Source organism: Plecotus auritus, assembly GCF_963455305.1.
Source record: "Plecotus auritus genome assembly, chromosome: 1".
In the NCBI taxonomy this organism is placed as follows: domain Eukaryota; kingdom Metazoa; phylum Chordata; class Mammalia; order Chiroptera; family Vespertilionidae; genus Plecotus; species Plecotus auritus.
This window is the reverse complement of record NC_137770.1, coordinates 56,837,793-56,856,165: the sequence shown is the minus strand read 5'-3', so window position 1 is coordinate 56,856,165 and position 18,373 is coordinate 56,837,793. Positions and strand designations below refer to the sequence as shown.

Genomic DNA, 18,373 nt, shown 5'->3' with positions numbered 1-18,373 from the left:
GTAATGGTATCAGGAGGTAAGGCCTTTGGGAGATAACGAGGCTCTGAAGGCAGAGCCCTCAGGCGTGGGATTAGTGCCCTTATAAAAAGACATCCCAGAGAGCTGGTGTGCCCCCTCACCATGTGAGAACACAGAGGGAAGTCTGCAACCTGCATGAGGACCTCCCCTGATCATACTGGCCCCTAATCTGAGACTTCCAACCTCCAAAACTATGAGAAATACGTTTGTATTATTTATAAGCTATCCAGTCTGTGGTATCTTGTTTGAGCACCACAAATGGACTAAGACACATGGTAAAAAAGGAAAAGGATATACAATGAACAGTTTTCTTCCGACACCTGTCTCAGCCATCTCATTTCCTGATGCGTGTGTATTCGTGGAGATAGCCGATGCATATAGAAATAAACATATATAATGTATTCTTAATACAGTTTGGCAGTGTGCTTTAATACTGCTTTGCATCTTATCTTTAGATTTAGTAATATACCTTGGTACACACAGATCTTCCTCATTCTATTTCACTACACTATACAAAATACTGTGTAATATTTGAAGACTATCATACTGCATCTCCATGGTACAGCTGCTTCCCAAGTGCCTTTTTCTTCCCAGGGCCATATGGATATTTATAACTTCATTTGTGGGCTGTACAAATTATCAACTTAAAAATTAGCCTGCTATATTTAACTCACCCCTAATGCCTTGGCAGGGCCAGACCAAATGATTTTGTGGGACTTATACAGCCCGTGGGCCAGACATTCTTCACCCCTGGCTTGCAGCAATGTGCTTGGTGCCATGGGGAAGCAGTACGTTGGGTAGCCTCTGCTCCCCAGCAAACTATAGCCCAATCAGAAAGAAAAGACATGGGGATGAGGAAGGCTTGATTGCCATTTCAATTGCCCTGCGGTTTTCCCTGGTTTTCCAGCACATCAGACTCTTTCTAATAGCCTTGTACATGGCTTAAATGAACTTTCTGCCTGTTAGATGTGCAGATGATTGTGAGACTGACCTGGCCTATACTGGGGATCGCAAGCTCAGGTGCCTATAGGGGCCAGGAAGGAGAACTAAGTGGGCAAAGTGGAGCGAGCCAATTGGGAGAGCACAAGCTCTATTTAAAGGGGGCAGCCAACAGCTACTTTGCTCCAGGATATTCTTTCCCTATGGGTTGCTAGATCTGATTGATTAAAAGGAATCTATGGATAAAAGGCATATAGGGTCTTTTTGTTTTATTTCTTACAACCTCATGTGAATCTACAATTATCTAAAAACTAGAGGCCCAGTGCACAAAATTCATGCACCGGGAGTGGGGGGGTGTCCCTCAGCCTGGCCTGTGCTCTCTCATAATCCAGGATGCCTCGGGTAGGGTCCCTAGGCTTGGCTGGCCATCAGGGCCTATCGGGGTTTTCCTTCCCCCAACTGCTGGCAGCTGGACCCACTGCCACTGCTTGCCATCTGTGTGGCGCTGCCCCCCCCCACCCCCCGCCACTGGTTGCCTCCCTCTGCGAGCAACAGGTGTGGTGTGCGACTGCTGGCCGGCCCCAGGCTAAGGGACCCCCCCCCCCCAGGCTGAGGGACCCCCCCCCCCCACACACACACACGATGCATGAATTTTGTGCACTGGGCCTCTAGTTTTTAGATAATTGTAGATTCACATGAGGTTGTAAGAAATAAAACAAAAAGACCCTATATGCCTTTTATCCATAGATTCCTTTTAATCAATCAGATCTAGCAACCCATAGGGAAAGAATATCCTGGAGCAAAGTAGCAGTTGGCTGCCCCCTTTAAATAGAGCTTGTGCTCTCCCAATTGGCTCGCTCCACTTTGCCCACTTAGTTCTCCTTCCTGGCCCCTATAGGCACCACAGCATCACTGGCCAGTGGCCTGGGCCTCCCTCTGTGAGGCAATCATGGGGTGATGGCGGGGCCCCCCACCAATTGCATCGCACCCGCCTTGGCTGGCCTGGCACCAGTGCATGTCATAGCATGGTCGTCCGGAAGGTCATCCAGATGGTCGTTCTGCTGTTTGGTTGTTTGGTCGATTTGCATATTACCCTTTTATTATTATAGATTAAAAGTTTGATTTAAAATAAAAGCTAATAATAATAATAATAAAAGTAATTTTAAAAGGCAGAAACCTGGATCATTGTGTGAAGTTACCTGATTCATAAATGTAGGCAAAAATTTAACACTGCACAGGCCCAAGAAAACTCACCCATCAGCCAGGTGCAGGCTGATGTTATGTGCATCCTGCAGGCTCTGCGTGTTATGTGCTACATGCTCTTGAGTCAGCTCCGACTCCTTGGGATCTGTGCCCAGCCGGAGCATTATAATTTGATTTTCACAAAGCCTGTGTCAGCCCAATCCATGAATTTGCTTAAAAAGTACTTCTTGTTACTTTGTCAAAGTCTTTGACTGTGGCCATCTCCACTCACTTGTTGAGTTTTCTCTCATTCCAGGTCCTCGGATGTGGCTGTGTTGCCCAAGCCATCCTCAGTCGAGGACATTTTGGAGGAATCGTCACTGTTAATGTTGGATTTGCAATGGCGGTCACCATGGCCATTTATGTGACTGGGGGTGTCTCTGGTAAGTAAGAGAAATAATAGCAGCTGCCATTATCTCAACTATTTCCATGTGCTAGCACAGTGCTGGCTGCTTTCTATACCTTCATTTATTTAGATCTCAACAGTCCTGCAAGAATATGTATTTGGTTCTATTTTCAGAGATGATAAAACGAAAATGTCCAGCAAATGGCAAGTGATGTGTGCACAGGCAACTTTTAGCAAGAGACAGACATGGGAGTTAGAAGTGAGTCCTGTATCTGGCCACTGAATCATACTTTCAGCTCTCTTTTCCTTGCTCTTCCCTGGAAACTATTGCCCAGGTGCCGGGTGAACAGCCCAGTGAAGACGCCACTCCACAGAGGCCCAGTCTCTGGACCTTCATCCGCAGCACTGAGTCTGGGTCACTGGCTGGGGCTTTCATGGAAGTGCAGGTCTGGCCCAGAGGTCTTGGTCTAATTGTGCCTCAAGTGGTGGGCTAGCAGCCTGGGAACTTAGGAAGGGACTGTGAGAATGATCTGGTTGCAAAGGCTCTTGGGATCTTTCAGCAGCTGGTCTGGGTGCTCAGAACACTAGGACGAGACTGTTGGTGGTAAGGGGAAAAGAGAATCATGCATGCTGGGCACTGTGCTGGCTGCTGGACATGCTTACCTCCTCTCCCCTCTCCAGCAGGACTCAGAGGCAGGCATTAGTGTCTCCCTTCTACAGAGAAAACTGGGGCTCTGAGGGATTAAGTGAGTTGCCAGAAGTCTCATAGCTGATAAAGGGACAGAACAAAGATTTGACCCAGGCCTCCATGACAGCAAAGCTCATGTCCCCATTATTACACAACATTCCCAACAGCCTATGATGGGAAGGGTGTTACAGGCAGGGCACTTCATTGCAGCACTGAAGAATGATGGCTTAGCCTCCCTGGGAACCTCCTTGGGCTGGGCACCTGGAACTGTCATTTGCTGGCTGGCACCCTTTCCATCTCGCAGTCGACGCTGATCCTGGGGCAGTTCAGGTTACAGATGCCTGTCATGTCATTTGTTTGGCATGAGCCGTGTTTATGTTCAAACTCCAGCCGAGCCTCTGCTGTGATCCCAGTGCTGTACTGCCGACCCACGTCTCAAGAGTAACCAGGGGACCATCTTGAATGTGCCAAGGCTTAATTCCAGCACAGACCTCAGCCCCACACACAGGACATGCTCCTGAACTAAAACGGGCACGCAAGATTCTCTGCTGCCACCTTACATGCTCCCACACCATTCACACCTGTGGTTTCCACGTGCATGTGATATGAATGTGGGCATATTCTCAGCTAGTTTTTTATTGTTTGTTTTCTGGTGGACATATGGTTTTGGAGTATTTTCTTGCATGGCACCCTGAATTGAACATTGTCAAATATTTAGTTAAGATGGCTTTGTCCCACACCCTACCAATGTAAATAACACCTTTTGCCACCACCATTGTCCATGACTGCATTCACTGGTGCACTTGGGGAATCTGGGCCATCCCCATAGGAGGAAAGGGAGGAACCAGCAGGAAGGGGAAGAGGGAGTAGAGGTTGGTATGGATCTGGCCCCTGGACTGGGGTTAAGACCCTGTGCTCAGAGCGGGAGGGCCAGAACTCATGGAACTGTTTTTAATAGAGTTGTTTCTGGGTGAGGGTCAGGAGCTGGCCAAATTGTTTATGAGAGACTGTGAGACCCCAAAATATAAGTAGAGTTTTTTTGAGCCTGGCTGGTAAGGTAGGAACGGGAGCTCATCTCCCCCACTCTGTTTGGGAACTTAGCACTGTTCGGGCTCTCTGAAAACTGGTGGCTTTGGGAGCATGGGCAGACGACACGCTGGCCCACCAATGACATCCATTCAGACTCAGTATTGGCTCCAGCAGCTGCAGGGATAGGGGAGGAAGATTATGTGTGGGAAGTGACTTTCTCATGGGGCTTCAGCTAACTTAATGGTTTGTGGGCACCTGGGAGGCCCTCTTTGAGGATTCCAAAAACAACCAAACATATATGGGGCATAACCATCAATGAGATCTCATTTTGTGGTTGCAGACTGGTAAGGTGAGCTGACATCTGGTTTTGAAATATAAAACATTACCTTACTGCAAAGAAGTTACCACACCTGCTTCCCTTGTGAACATTCCAGTGGTCTGGGAACCCAACCAGCCAATCAGAGTGCATGGCACCCTCATTATGTAGCGTCTTCCACCCAGTGTTACGCCACTGACCTGCACCAGGCTACAGTGCTTGTTTTGATGTAGTATTTTATAAGTAATATAAATTCACCGAAAAATCAAAATAGCTTTGCTTTATGACAAATAGCATATGAAGGTTATCTTTATCCTAGAATTGTCTATGGGTGGTGCGAGGAGGGGACTTGTCTAGAACAGAGCCTTGAGAGAGTTCAGCCTGCTCACATAAGACTTTTATCTCAAGGCCTCCGATTGCCTGTGGGGCTCTTTGTGTGAACAATCTGATCATCACGACAACCTTGGCAGGGCCAGACTCTGGCGAGGCACTCCCTGACTCTGGCACTGCTGTTCTTTCCAGTACACTGCTCTGCCCTGTCCTTTGGGTAAGCAAGAGTGACCACTCATCTCTGCAAGGAGACATTTTCCTCATTGCTCTGCAAAGCACCCTCCCAGACACACCTTCTCTGGCCTCCAGCTTTCCCTCTCTGTAAATCCTTGTCATCTGAGCTATCTGGATAAAGGCCTCTTGACTGTTTATTTCTTCAACTTTTAGATATTTTTTTTAGTCCTCACCTGAAGATATGTTTTTATTTATTTATTTATTTACTTATTTATTTGAGAGAGAGGAGGGGGAGAGAGAAATATCGGTGTGAAAGAGAAACCAATTGGTTCCCTTCCCTATGCACCCCAACCGAGGATTGAACCTGGGTGTGTGTCCTCACCAGGAATCGAACCCACTGCCTTCTTTTTTTAATCCTTATAGTTGAAAGTATTACATATGTCCCCCTTCCCCCCCATTGATCCCCTCTAGCCCACCTCCCCCGCCCAAAGCCTTCACCACCCTATTATCTGTGTCCATGGAACCCACCACCAGGGACAATGCTCCAACCCACTGACTAACCTTGCCAGAGCTCAACTTTCATATCTTGAACACCTACTAACTGCCTTGCAGCATGTGAAGTCCCAGGTGAATAACAGTTCCAGCTTCAGGGTTCTTATAAGAGATTAAAACACAAAAACCTACCTTTGGGAAGTTTTATTTTGGGAGAGGAGCTTGATAAACAAACAACTCTTCCACTGGTGAACCCATTGAAGGGGAGGTATTTTATTTGGGGGATTTAGGAACTGTCCACTGTCCTATGTGCTCCCTGCTCCGAACCCCGGTTTCCTAGTGCATGGACTGCTGCTGGTCTCCAGCATCATAACTCTCTTGCATTTAAAAGTAAAACAAGACATGTGACATGTTTGCAAGGCTTCAGGAAATCATCTGGGCTTTGGCATATTGGCATTTTTTGCTCATGTTAGCCCCTGAGTGGCAGGGGCAGGTATAGAAAGGACCCTGGGGTTTAGCCAGCATTCAGAACCCCTCTCTGCTGCAAACCTACCTTGGTGTAGAGCAGCCGTGGGCAAACTACGGCCCGCGGGCCAGATCCGGGCCCGTTCGGCTGTTCTATCCGGCCAGCGGAGCCGAAAGAGCGGAGGGTTCTCTTGCTCTCCTCTCCGCTCCTTTACTTTGAATTTATATTAGTTCACACAAACACTCCATCCATGCTTTTGTTCCAGCCCTCCAGTCCAGTTTAAGAACCCATTGTGGCCCTCGAGTCAAAAAGTTTGCCCACCCCTGGTGTAGAGACTCAGGAAAAGCATGGTTTCCTGCACAGGGAGGGCTTCCAAAAACAAGCTCACCCATAGGTGCTGTGGAGGGTCACATGTAAAGCATCATCATAACCAGCATTGTCATCACTCTTTTGTTTACAACTATTTCTGTAGCCCAAAAGTCCACATTTTCATATGGTCACATTGACAGGCATTCTAATCTCCCCTCCACACAAAATGTCACCTGTAAGGGAGCCCATACACGCATGTGATTGTTATTTTCCTCTGCCCACTGAGGCAGAAGCCTTTATAATCTTGGTGCAAAAGGTCTGGAAGTGCCTGGCCAGCGTGGCTCAGTGGTTGAGCATCTATCTATGAACCAGGAGGTCACAGTTCAATTCCCGGTCAGGGCACATGCCCAGGTTGCGGGCTTGATCCCCAGTTGGGGAGCGTGCAGGAGGCAGCCCATCAATGATTCTCTCTCATCATTGATGTTTCTATCTCTCTCTCCCCCTCCCTTTCTGAAGTCAATAAAAATCTATTAAAAAAAAAAAAAAAAGGTCTGGAAGTGACAGAACATAGAACATAGACCAGCCGTGGGCAAACTACGGCCCACGGGCCGGATCCGGCCTGTTCGGCTGTTCTATCCGGCCCGCGGAGCTGAAAGAGCAGAGGGTTCTCTTGCTCTCCCCTCCGCTCCTTTACTTTGAATTTATATTAGTTCACACAAACACTCCATCCATGCTTTTGTTCCGGCCCTCCGGTCCAGTTTAAGAACCCATTGTGGCCCTCAAGTCAAAAAGTTTGCCCACCCCTGACATAGACCCTAGAGTTCAGAGAAACCTGGATTTGAATTCTAGTTCTCCCACTTTTAACCATGTAACCTTAAGAAAGTTACTTTAGCCCTAACCGGTTCGGCTCAGTGGATGGAGCGTCAGCCTGCAGACTCAAGGGTCCCAGGTTCGTTTCCGGTCAAGGGCATGTAGCTTGGTTGCGGGCACATCTCCAGTAGGGGGTGTGCAGGAGGCAGCTGATTGATGTTTCTCTCTCATCAATGTTTCTGACTATCTCTCTCCCTTCCTCTCTGTAAAAAATCAATAAAATATAAAAAAAAGGAAGTTACTTTAGTTCTGTGCCTCAGTTTCCTCATCAGTGAACTGGAGCAGCACCCATCTCACCAGGTTCTTCTGAAGATCAAGTGCATGTACTGTCCCTGTGATAGCATCTGGCAGGTGTTCAATGAAAGTTGTTGTTGCTAGTACAGCCAGCTGGGAATATTAGTGACTTACCAGAGCAAACTCTGTCTGACCTTGTGGTGAGAGGAGAATCAAGGAGGCTGATTTCTCTAGCCATGGTTTAGGGTGGGGTGACACAAGTGCTGCTACGTGTGTGTGAGAGGAATATATTGTTTATGCAGAACTGCAGAGAACCCACTCAGACACTGTGATCACCTCAAAGTTAATGGAGGCTGTTACCTCAGTGAGGGGCCCAGCCTACCAACCAAGGGACATTTCCCCTTAAAGAGATGTCTCTTTTTCAGACTTTTAAAAAATTTTTTATGAGTTTATTTGAGCCAAACTGGCAACATGCTGGAAAGCAAGATCTCAGCTCCCTTTTTACTTCCAAGGTTGTTTTTATATCTTCTGGACATGGACTGAGGAATTGCTAGATATAGATTTAAACTGTATAGGTCCGTTGACTTTTTAAAAAGATATATTGAAGTTAACAATTCACATCAATCTCTTTGAGGTTATCCTAGCCAACAAAAGAGTAATATGCAAATTGACCATCACTCCAACACAAAAGGTGGCTGCCCCCATGTGGTCAAAGATGGCTGCCCCCATGTGGACACAAGATGGCCACCACAAGATGGCCAGCAGGGGAGGGCAATTGGGAGGGACCAGGCCTGCAAGGGAGGGCAGTTGTGGGTGATCAAACCTGCAGGGGAGGGCAGTTGGGGGTGATCAAACCTGCAGGGGAGGGCAGTTAGGGGTGACCAAGCTGGCAGAGGAGGGAAGTTGGGGGTGACCAGGCCTGCAGGGGAGGGCAGTTAGGGGTGACCAGGCCTTCAGGGGAGGACAGTTGGGGAGGGACCCAGGCCTGCAGGGGAGGGCAGTTGGGGGTGACCAGGCCTGCAGGGGAGGGCAGTTAGGGGCAATCCGGCTTGCAGGGGAGCAGTTAGGCATCAATCAGGCTGGTAGGGGAGTGGTTAGGGGGTGATCAGGCTGGCAGGCAGAAGCGATTAGGGGCAATCAGGAAGGCAGGACGCGAGCAGTTGGAAGCCAGCAGTCCTAGATTGTGAGAGGGATGTCCGACTGCCCATGTAGGCCTGATCCTGGGCAGTCAGACATCCCTTGAGGGGTCCCAGATTGGAGAGGGTGCAGGCTGGGCTGAGGGACACACACCCCCGTGCACGAATTTCGTGCACCGGGCCTCTAGTTGCTTTATAAATAGAGAAAACCCAGTAGGTAGGTAGGTAGATAGATAGATAGATAGATAGATAGATAGATAGATAGATAGATATGAGCCACTTGAATAAAAGTTTCTTTCTATATAAAAAAGCTAAACATCCTAAACAGTGTCTAATGATGCCATGAGGATTATTAGTCCTCCCTTCCTCCCTATTCAAGCTCACTCTCTCTCTCGTTCTCTCTCTGTCTCTCTTTCACACACACACACACACACACACACACACACACACACACACACACACCACTCTGTGTCCTCACATACGGATCTCTACCCAGAGGACTGAGGTCTCTAGATAAGAATTATTTTCTTCATAAGGATTCTCCCTGATCTGCCCTCTAACATCATCTTATCTTCCCCGTAGGTGGCCACATCAACCCTGCTGTGTCTTTTGCAATGTGTCTCTTTGGACGGATGAAATGGTTCAAGTTTCCTTTTTATGTGGGAGCCCAGTTCCTGGGAGCCTTCGTAGGGTCTGCAATCCTCTTTGGTATTTACTATGGTGAGTAAGACCCCTCAGTCCAGAGGTTCGGGAGAGCTGGGCATAACTTGGATGTCAGAATTACTTGGAAGAGGTGCAATAAGACAAGAATAGGAAGCACTCTACAACTGACAGGCAATTTGAAAAGCTCTAATTTCTAAATAATGGAACCAACATTATCGTTAGGGAAAATTCATGAAGCCTCTCAATGAGAATGGTCACAACTTAAAAGAGAGAGCAGAACTTAAAGTAAGCTTATATTTAGGTCCAACCAGGACTACAATGTTAACATGTACAAAATAAGTAGCTACATGACTTAAGTAAATCATCTGATTGTACTGGTCTTGGTTTTCTCTGGAAAAATGAGGGAAATGAACTGTGGTAGGAGAGAGCTGGGGTTGGACTGGCTCTTTGGGGATACCTATCTCCCTTGCTCCAAGGGCAACTTCACTAGTCCATGACACCCTCAAATTGTGGACTGCTATTAGAATTATGAATTCTGCCTGGAGTAGGTTCAAGTTACACATTGGCTTTTGGTCAATATAAAAAATTCCAACAATTCCCCCTAAAGATGATTGTTTCCAGGACCCACTGGCTAAGGATTTGGCTCAAATTTCAAGTGAACCATTGAGGACAGACAGGGCTTCCTGACCTTAACCCGCCATCGTATGGCTTCTCTGGGCATATAAAGTGAAGAAAAGCAAACAATATGGATCTGCCAAACTAAACCTGAGTGACTGTGGTTGGTTAACACCTGGCATAGACCTCCCTCACCCCTTCCCAGAGAATGCTAACGTGCTGGAACTCTGTCTTCCGTAGATGGAATTATGTCCTTTGGTGGTGGAAAACTGCTCATCGTGGGAGAAAATGCAACAGCACACATTTTTGCAACGTACCCAGCTCCGTATCTGTCTCTGGCAAATGCATTTGCAGACCAAGTAAGTATCCATTCAATCGAGAGCTAACTTTGGTGAAAAGACAGAATTTAATAAGGGGACTGCATGGGACTGCTATGGGCTTATCAATAAGGAGAGGCTGTGTTTCTAGAGCCAGAGGTCACTGGGTGTCACCCAAGCTTTCATGACAGATTTTTGCCTTTGTTGAAGTTGATACCATTAAAAGAGTTTTCTGCTTCTGCTTTAATATATACACTTGTGCATACCAGTTGAATTCCAGAAGATAGTAAATGACTGAACATTTCAGCCTCTGTAGGGGCAAATGGGGTTTGCTACACGGTTGTGTCTCTTTTGTGCAAACAATCTAAATGGAGAGACCACAAGAAAAGACATTCTGCCTTCTTCCCAGCCCCTACCCACCCGCCGGGTTTTCATGGGCTATGTATATAAGTTCTTTGGTTTATCTCTTCTCATCCTCCCAACCCCACATTGAGGTATGCCAGTCTTGCCTTCTATCCCTGACATCACTTGCAAGAGTGATCTGTTACTTGTCAGAGAACCAGGCCCTGTACTCCTCGAACAAGGAACAGCATGAAACTGTACCTGGCTCAGTAGGTGCCAGTAAATAGTTATTAGGTAAAAGAATGACTATCCATTAATTAAATTATACAATCTGCTAGAACAATATTTAGAGCTAAACAATTTAGTAATCTTGAGAGAAGCTGACCCTGAAATGGCCTGGGGCCAGCTCACTCTCCTGAGCGGGGAAGGAGGAGAGCGTTGCTAGAGGGCTCAGTGGAGAGAGGCTGTCTCTGTGGGAAAGTCATAGGGGCTGAAGCCTTCACTTTGTCACATTCTCAGAACAGAGTAAGAGTGTAGGAAGGAGGTAGTGGGTCCAAATCTCAAGGAACTAAGACATCAGCCTTTTCAGGGCAAGCCCAGGATTGAGAGAGAAAGTTGGCTTTCTGGAAAGGGCCTGAATTCACATGAGGAACCTCTAAAATTCCTCCCACAGCTCTGGACTCCAATGCCATCTTCTTCATTATAAGATTCATTGGGCTTGAACTGCATGAAAAGTAGGATCCCTGAGAAACCTTATGATTTTTCCATATTTTAGATTATTTTCATGGTATGGTTCTCAACTATCCAATGGGGTCAAATTGAATAAATAATTTTGTGGGGCTTAAATGCATGTTGCTAAATTACTGCTGAGTTTCTTTTCAAATGTGTGGTACATGTTCAGTTCTACTGGAAAAGCCTGGGAGAACTGGTATCATTTCCCTAACATTTGGTATTGTTTGGATTTCTTTTCATTACAAATCTGTTTTTCCCATTTGTTTCTTAATTCTCCTTTTCTTTAATGAATTTTCTGTTCATTTCCTTTGCTCATTTTCCTACTGATATCTCACATTATTCATCTTGCCAGTTTGAATGAGCCTCTTTGTTCATTTTTCCAGCCTGCAGTTTGTCTTTCGTTTAGCTGGGTAGTGGTTTAGCAGGAGAGTATAGTAAAGTTAGTCTCTAGAGCCTCTAACTCTCTGGGTCCACTGATTGCCATTAATTTTGCAACCTTGGGCAAGTAACTAATCTGTAAAGGAGAATATTGCCATCACGTTTGAAATTGCTATGGCAAGGAGAGTGTCTGACCCGGTCTGTGTTGCTCAGTGATTGAGTATTGACCTATAAACCAGGAGATCATGCTTCGATTCCAAGTCAGGGCACATGCCCGGGTTGCCAGCGTGGTCCCCAGTGGGGGGTGTGCAGGAGGCAGTTAGTCGTTGATTCTCTCTCTCTATCCCTCTCCCTTCCTCTCTCTCTTAAATTAAAACAAAACAAACAAAAACACCCTACAACGTATCATTTCATACACACAATCAATTAAAGAAAAAGAAGAGTGGCACAGTGTGCTCACCTAGTGTATGTTAGTTATTACTAGGTTTGTTCTTAACAAGAGGGGCTGGATTTTAAGGTTGGCAAACAGACAGATTATAAACTAACCCCCTTGGACATTTTCTCTTTCCCCAGGTGATGTCCACCATGTTCCTCCTCATGGTTGTCTTTGCCATCTTTGACTCCAGAAACTGGGGAGTCCCCAAAGGCCTAGAGCCCATTGCCATCGGCCTCCTGATTATTGTCCTTTCTTCCTCTTTGGGATTGAACTGTGGCTGTGCCATGAATCCAGCTCGAGACCTGAGTCCCAGACTTTTCACTGCTTTGGCAGGTTGGGGGTTTGATGTCTTCAGGTAAGTAACAATGGTGGGAGTGGAGGGGAGAGAAAGATTCATGCTGTGCTTTATCAGGGAGGCCTGTGCTTTGGATTGGAATCCAGGAGAGTACAGACTGGAAGGTGGAGGTCAAGTGCATACCCTGGCCATGCGTGTGGAATGTCTCACTGGTGATTTTTGACATGGTGGGGCTGTGTATGTGTGAGGTGTGTGTGAGAGAGAGACAGGCAGGCAGGCAGACACAGAGAGACAGAGAGAGAGAGAGAGGGTGGGGGGGATTCCACAGAGATAGTCCTGTCCTATATAAAATTGGTATATGGTTTTATGGGCACATTTTGATTGTATAACTTGTCTACAGATTTACTTTGTGACAAAGTTGGTTTAGATTTTATATCTTTCAATACTACTACAGGGCTCTTTCTAGGGAACCATGCTAGCTATGCTTCATTCATTATTTCATTCAACAATTCTTCACTGAACCATATCTCATGTTCTGTCATTGAGCTAGGCAAGGAAATTTCAAAATTTGCTAAGTCACTAGCCTTGAGCAATGTAATAAGGACTCTGGCAACCCCTAAAACAAAGTTCTGAGGAGTGACTAGCTCTGCCTGGGGAAGTTGGGAAAGGTGTCACTGAAGAAAGAACTGAGTTGGGTCTTAAAAAATCCTAGCAGAACAGAGATAAAAGAGAGCCTGTGCACAGGAAATTTTGCAAGACCCTGTGCTGTGAACCTCATAGTGTGCTGAGGAAGTATGTCAACGGTCAGTACCTAACTCCCAGGACAAAACCTGCCCATTACTTCCTTCCCCCCTCCCCCCTATAAAGCCACAGTAGCTCATCCCATCCACTAATCACTTCTCTGTATAGGAAAGGAACTTAACTTTGGTTCATCAGGAAACACAGAATGTTACACTAATGAGCAATCCAGTCTGGCTGGAAGGGTGCGTGAAGAAGATTGGAAAGGGCAAATTATTGACAGACCATAGAGGCCCTAGACTCCTAAAAAGGAAATCTAGGGGTTTGGCTGCTCCCTATTCTGTAGGTTATAGGGAGCAGCCAAGGAGTTAGGGCAGACATTTGGCATGTTTAGAACTTCAATTTAGGAAAATTAATCTGACATCATTATATAAAATGGATGAAAAAGGACCTCTCCTTTATCTCTCCTTTGGAGGGGGCAGCAATCAGTTAGGAAAAAGCCAGGCTTGCTCGTTATCCTCAACCAAAGAGTTCCCAAGAAAACCTTTAAGAGACAGCAGGTCTCCAAAGTGTTCCCAGAGTCCCACCCTTTCAAGTTTCTGTAGCCACGGTCAGCATCTCAGTAGGTATCCTAGCTTGGGTCCACACCCTCAGATAAAGCCAAGAATGCCTTCTTCTCAGACCTTCACTTGCCCCTGTATGGCAAGCAGTGAGGCTGACTGGAGGGGCAGCAGGAGGTCTGACAAGAGCAAGAGTCACCAGACCTTGGCTGACTCTTCCTTTTCCTGGTAAATGTTAGGATGTTTCCCATCCGACTTCTCTCCATGAATTCACATTAAGATGCTAATGATTTGATGAAGGATCTCAGGGTGATATTATTTTTTCAAAAAAAGTTTACCCAAAGGGATGAATTCCTGATGATGGTACCTTAAGCAATTAACATAGACATTTCTGGCTTCCCCCAAAATCATAGCATGCAAATGACCCTGTATACATGTAAGACTTGACCCGGCAGGGAACCAGGTGCAAGCTCCTCCATTTATGACATGTGACAAGGTGCTCAGCTCTGATAGAAGGAGGAGGGTCCATCCAGGGGAAGGAGAGCATGCATCCTGGCAGATATCTTGGACCGCAATCTGTGGAATGACAGATTCGCCATAAAATAGTGCTGGGAGAAAGGAAATAAAGAACCTCCTAGTCCTTTAAAGCCCTTGTGCTTCCCATAGAAACTTCCATCTGGATTTGAGGGCACGGGAAAGGGCGCTGCGGGATGGCAGTTTCGCGCCTTCTCTCTCATGCAGTAACAGCGACACCTTGTGGCTGCTGTGCTCAGTCTCAGTGCTGTTCCCGGGAGCCTGCATTGATGATCTAAGAGTAATGATGGAAGAGTACTTGTCTGATCCAAGTGGAAGGGACCACGGGGGACTTGCCGGAAGTCCTGTCCTGAGATTAGAACTGGGTCTCGTGAATCCTAGAACAGGCCTCTTGTTTGTGCTTATTTTCTTCATTATCCTTTCTTATCAAAATCTGATACAAAGCAAAAGACCCTATGTGTAAGTTATTAAGCACACTGATAAGAACCACAGCCCCGAGTCCTTCCCTTAACGGAACGCTATGAAACTCTCCTGTGCACCCATGTGCTCCTCCTGTTTTCCCTTCCTCCTCCACAGTGTCCTGAATTATTATTATTTTTTTTTTGCTATTTCCCTGCTTTTAAAAAAGTTTTATCTCAAATGTATAGCTACTTAAACCATATATTGTGTAGTTTTGCTTGCTTCTGAGCACTCATGAGTTACTTAAATGGAATTCCTGTCTCCAAAAAAGATGGTGACAATTCACAAAGACGGCTGCTTTCTCACAGAACTATACCCTTAATATAACGCATTGACATTGAGGATTTCTGGAGGGGAGAGGGAATCACAGCACAATAGCCTGATCAGAAAATTACTTTAAGCTTAGTTACCTCAAAAAATAAGCACTGAAGTAAATTATAGTTAGTGCATAATTCGTATTCCACCTCTGATGTTTTAAATTCGTTTTCATTGATAAACATTACTGATTTTTGTTTGTTTGTTTTTTGTGGTTGCCCTCACATGACCAATGATGTCCAGGAATCTCTCCACATCTTTCCATTCATAATCCTCAGGACTCATTGTTTCAGGACAAGGAAAAGTAAATTCCTGAATAATCAACCTGAACTTTTATTACATGCCCTCAATTTTAACCATATTGTAGGACTATGTTTTCTGAAAGGAAAATAAAAAAAATGGGACATATTCTCTCATAAGTACCAATAGGACAATGGTGGATCATCTGAAGTCAGGTGTATTGGAGAATCCAGGTTGCCAAGCTGTGGTGAGTGCCCTTATACTTAACTCTTGCTGATTGATAAGGGAGCCATGAGCATGAGAAAGACTAGCTGGTTAGTGAATAACTAGCAGTAATACAAGGAGGAAGGCCAAGTGATGTATCACTAATTCCTTGTTTGATTTCAGAGCTGGAAATAATTTCTGGTGGATTCCTGTTGTGGCCCCTATGGTTGGTGCTGTCATTGGAGGCCTCATCTATGTTCTTCTCATTGAAATCCACCACTCAGACCCGAACCCCAACTTCGAGGCAGAACCACCGGAGGACAAACTAGAGAAACATGAACTTAGTGTGGTAATGTAGTGGCGTGCTCAGTCCTAGGTTTACCATGGGCTGAGCTGATGTTCTCTTCAGGAAAGATGGCATCCAGCAGCCTATGTTTTCATAAGACTGGCATGAATCTGCCCAATGTTCTCTGCTAGCCATTTGGGACACCTGATTGGAAAAGAATCGGAATGAAGTTTTGAAAACACTGACCTCTTCTCTACCAGTTCCCCCTGCCCTCAGAGAAGTATGGATTGTCTCCTGAAACAGCCTTCTCTCCACCCTGTTTATTTCATTCTTTCCTGTGAATTTTTATTGCTGTGTGAGTACTAATAACTTGAAACTTTGACCTTGGACTTATTTGGATGGTCTCAATTGCATTATCTGTATGAAGCAGCATCACCAAAAACTTTATTTTCAAACCCATAAAGGTTACATTCTGAATATCAATATCAACCAAAACTCAATTGAAAAATGAAACAGCGGTTTCAGTTAACATATTTATGAATTAGGAAACTAAAGGGTTAATGCTCTAGTTTTGCCATGCCACTATTATTTATAAGTATTGATATTCTCCAAACCCAGGGATGTAGGAAGCAGTAGAATGCAGCTGGAAAGCATAGGAGAAGGACATTGTGGCATTCAGAAACCTCAGGAGACAAGATAAATTTGGGAAACCAAATGGAATTATTTTAATGGAAACCATTTATCAGATTAATCTCTAGCTCTTTGCATTTTTAGAGGGCATCAATTAATTTCCTGGTCTTTAGTATGTAATAACCTAAAATACAATCATAACCTCAGTCATGAAAAATACATCACTCTGTATTTTTAGCTCAAATGTATTTTCCTAATTGCCCATGTGAGGACAGACATTTGACAAGTTAAGTCAATGACTGCACTCGTCCATTCTTCTATGCATGCCCTAGAAGCCAAAATGGGAAGCCATTGGCTCCGGGTCCAGTATAATCTTCAGGATGGAGGGTCCCTGGAAATAGCATACCTATTGGGCTTTAGATTATACAAAGCACTTTCGCACATATGACCTAATTTAATCCTCATAGGGACAGTCTGAGGTAACTGCCCTGCTGCCCTTTTCAGATATGGAAACAAAATCTCAGGGAAGCCAAGTGAGTGGCCTGGGTCAGGTGGAAAGTCAAAACATCTCATGTATCCTACACCTTCCAGAAGGCCAGCCTTTACTGGCCAGCCAGAAGGAGCAGGATTGGCAGCTGCCAGAATATGTACACCTCCTGGAACTAATTCTCCTGGATCCTAAGATAAAAGGCCTGTGTTGTCTGGTTTTATTCACTCTGCTCTGAAGCTTTCAAAAGAAAGGGAGCGATTTGATCATATTTGTCATCTGCTGAAAAGCGTCACCAGAAGGCCTCCTTTTTTAGGACACCGTTGATATTGCTCAGTCTTGATCTCCCTTCCCTGCCAATCCCAAACCTTACATTCAGGAAATTTCCTCTTGGTTAGGCTCTTCCCTTTAAGCTCCTTTAATGATGTCCTTTGGTCAAAAGAGTCTCTGTCAGTTACAAACACCAGAGAAATTGCTCTACACCAAGCGATGCACCTTCGGTCAAACTTAAAAAAAGCCCAGAATTCCCAGAGGGATCCAGTTTTCCAATTGCTCTGCGATAATAACTGAACAACAGAAAACTAACGTGAAATATCTCCAGTGGCCCACATTCTACAATCTACTGACATATGGAGATTTTTTCTTGCTCTGAAACTACTTGGGTATTTCCTACTTGAAATAAAATTGTTTTTTTTGTTTAAGTTTTTATAAGTATTAAGACTGCTAAGTACACTTAGTTCAGAGATTGCCTATTCCTGTCTATAAACTGAGATCTTCTGAGGAGCTTTTTAAAAATATGCCCGGATGGTCATTTGTAATGTCTGGGGTGATTCCCATGTGCATCCAGGGTTGAGAGCATTGACTTGGTGAATTACATGGGTCTAAGGCTTCTTTCAGAACCAAATCTGTTGAGGGCCGGGCAGTTCTGGTAGGATTCTCAATGTCGGGGTCCTCATGGAGTAGAGAGCAGTGGTTCCCCAAGGGGGGTAATCTTGTTCTCTTCCCACTTCCACCCACCATTCGTGCAAGGAGACATTTGTCAATTCCTGGAGATATTTTTGGTTGTCTGCCTGGGAAAGGGGTGTTACTGGCATCTGGTGGGTAGAGGTCCAGGATACTACTCAACAGCCCACAATGCACAGGATACCCCAGGCCCCACCCCCTGCAATAAAGAATTATTCAGCCCAAAATGTCTACAGTGTGGAGGTTGAGAGACCCTGGAGTCAAGAAAAGGTGAGGAGAGGAGTAAGAATATGTTGAAATCCTATTTCCTGATTCCAGTCCTGCCAAAAACAGAGATGCCAAACAGACCCTGGGGGTAGATTACAGAGCAGGAGACAACCCAACATTTGAGTTTTCAGGTTGGATTGTGGAATCTATGATCCATGCAGGTGTTCATTATACGTTACTTGGTGATTAATGACTAGGATTATGAAGAGGAAATGTACACTTATGAAAATCAACTCCAGGAAGGTTTTTTAAATGGAAAAAAAAAAAGCCCTTTTGTTCCAGGTGCTCACACGCAAGTCCTCCCCTCCCCCACCTTACAAGTG

General features: G+C 45.4%; 1 protein-coding gene across 1 annotated transcript in view; it reads left to right on the top strand.

Annotated features, from left to right (window-relative positions):
* Positions 1-18,006, top strand: part of AQP9 (aquaporin 9) — a 39,608-nt gene extending 21,602 nt beyond the window's left edge. The window contains exons 2-6 of the mRNA XM_080673855.1: positions 2,456-2,582; positions 9,172-9,309; positions 10,108-10,226; positions 12,210-12,427; positions 15,601-18,006. Coding sequence (XP_080529981.1) covers positions 2,456-2,582; positions 9,172-9,309; positions 10,108-10,226; positions 12,210-12,427; positions 15,601-15,775 — 777 coding nt within the window. The 3' untranslated portion in view covers positions 15,776-18,006. The remainder of the gene's footprint in view (positions 1-2,455; positions 2,583-9,171; positions 9,310-10,107; positions 10,227-12,209; positions 12,428-15,600) is intronic.
* The last annotated feature ends 367 nt before the right edge of the window (positions 18,007-18,373 follow it).